Raw genomic sequence first — 333 nt, forward strand, 5'->3', positions numbered from 1 at the left:
TCGTTCACCCCCTCTCTGTGTCCCAGGTACGTGGATTACCCCATCTACGACGTGCTGCAGATGGTGGGTCACGCCAACCGCCCGCTGCAGGACGACGAGGGCCGTTGTGTCATCATGTGCCAGGGGTCCAAGAAGGTGAGTGAGGAGCAGGGCAAGGTCTGGGGACTGAGGACATCGTCAGGGCTCCTGCCCGGGGATGTGGGTTTCTTCTCCTGACGTTGGGCAGGTTGATCTGGAATCTAGGTGGGGGGATTGAGGCACCTTCAGGTAGTTTGTGGAGGATCGCAAGTTGGGTGGGAGCGTTGGGCTGCTGGAGGGTTGGAGGCTCTACAA

General features: G+C 60.1%; 1 protein-coding gene across 1 annotated transcript in view; it reads left to right on the plus strand.

Annotated features, from left to right (window-relative positions):
• LOC103769108 (U5 small nuclear ribonucleoprotein 200 kDa helicase-like) overlaps positions 1-135 on the plus strand; it is a gene marked incomplete at its 3' end in the record, with an annotated part of 3492 nt that extends 3357 nt beyond the window's left edge. The window contains exon 8 of the mRNA XM_008936283.1: positions 27-135. Coding sequence (XP_008934531.1) covers positions 27-135 — 109 coding nt within the window. The remainder of the gene's footprint in view (positions 1-26) is intronic.
• Between the last annotated feature and the right edge of the window lie 198 nt (positions 136-333).

Source organism: Merops nubicus, unplaced genomic scaffold, assembly GCF_000691845.1.
Source record: "Merops nubicus isolate BGI_N331 unplaced genomic scaffold, ASM69184v1 scaffold31332, whole genome shotgun sequence".
Lineage (NCBI taxonomy): Eukaryota > Metazoa > Chordata > Aves > Coraciiformes > Meropidae > Merops > Merops nubicus.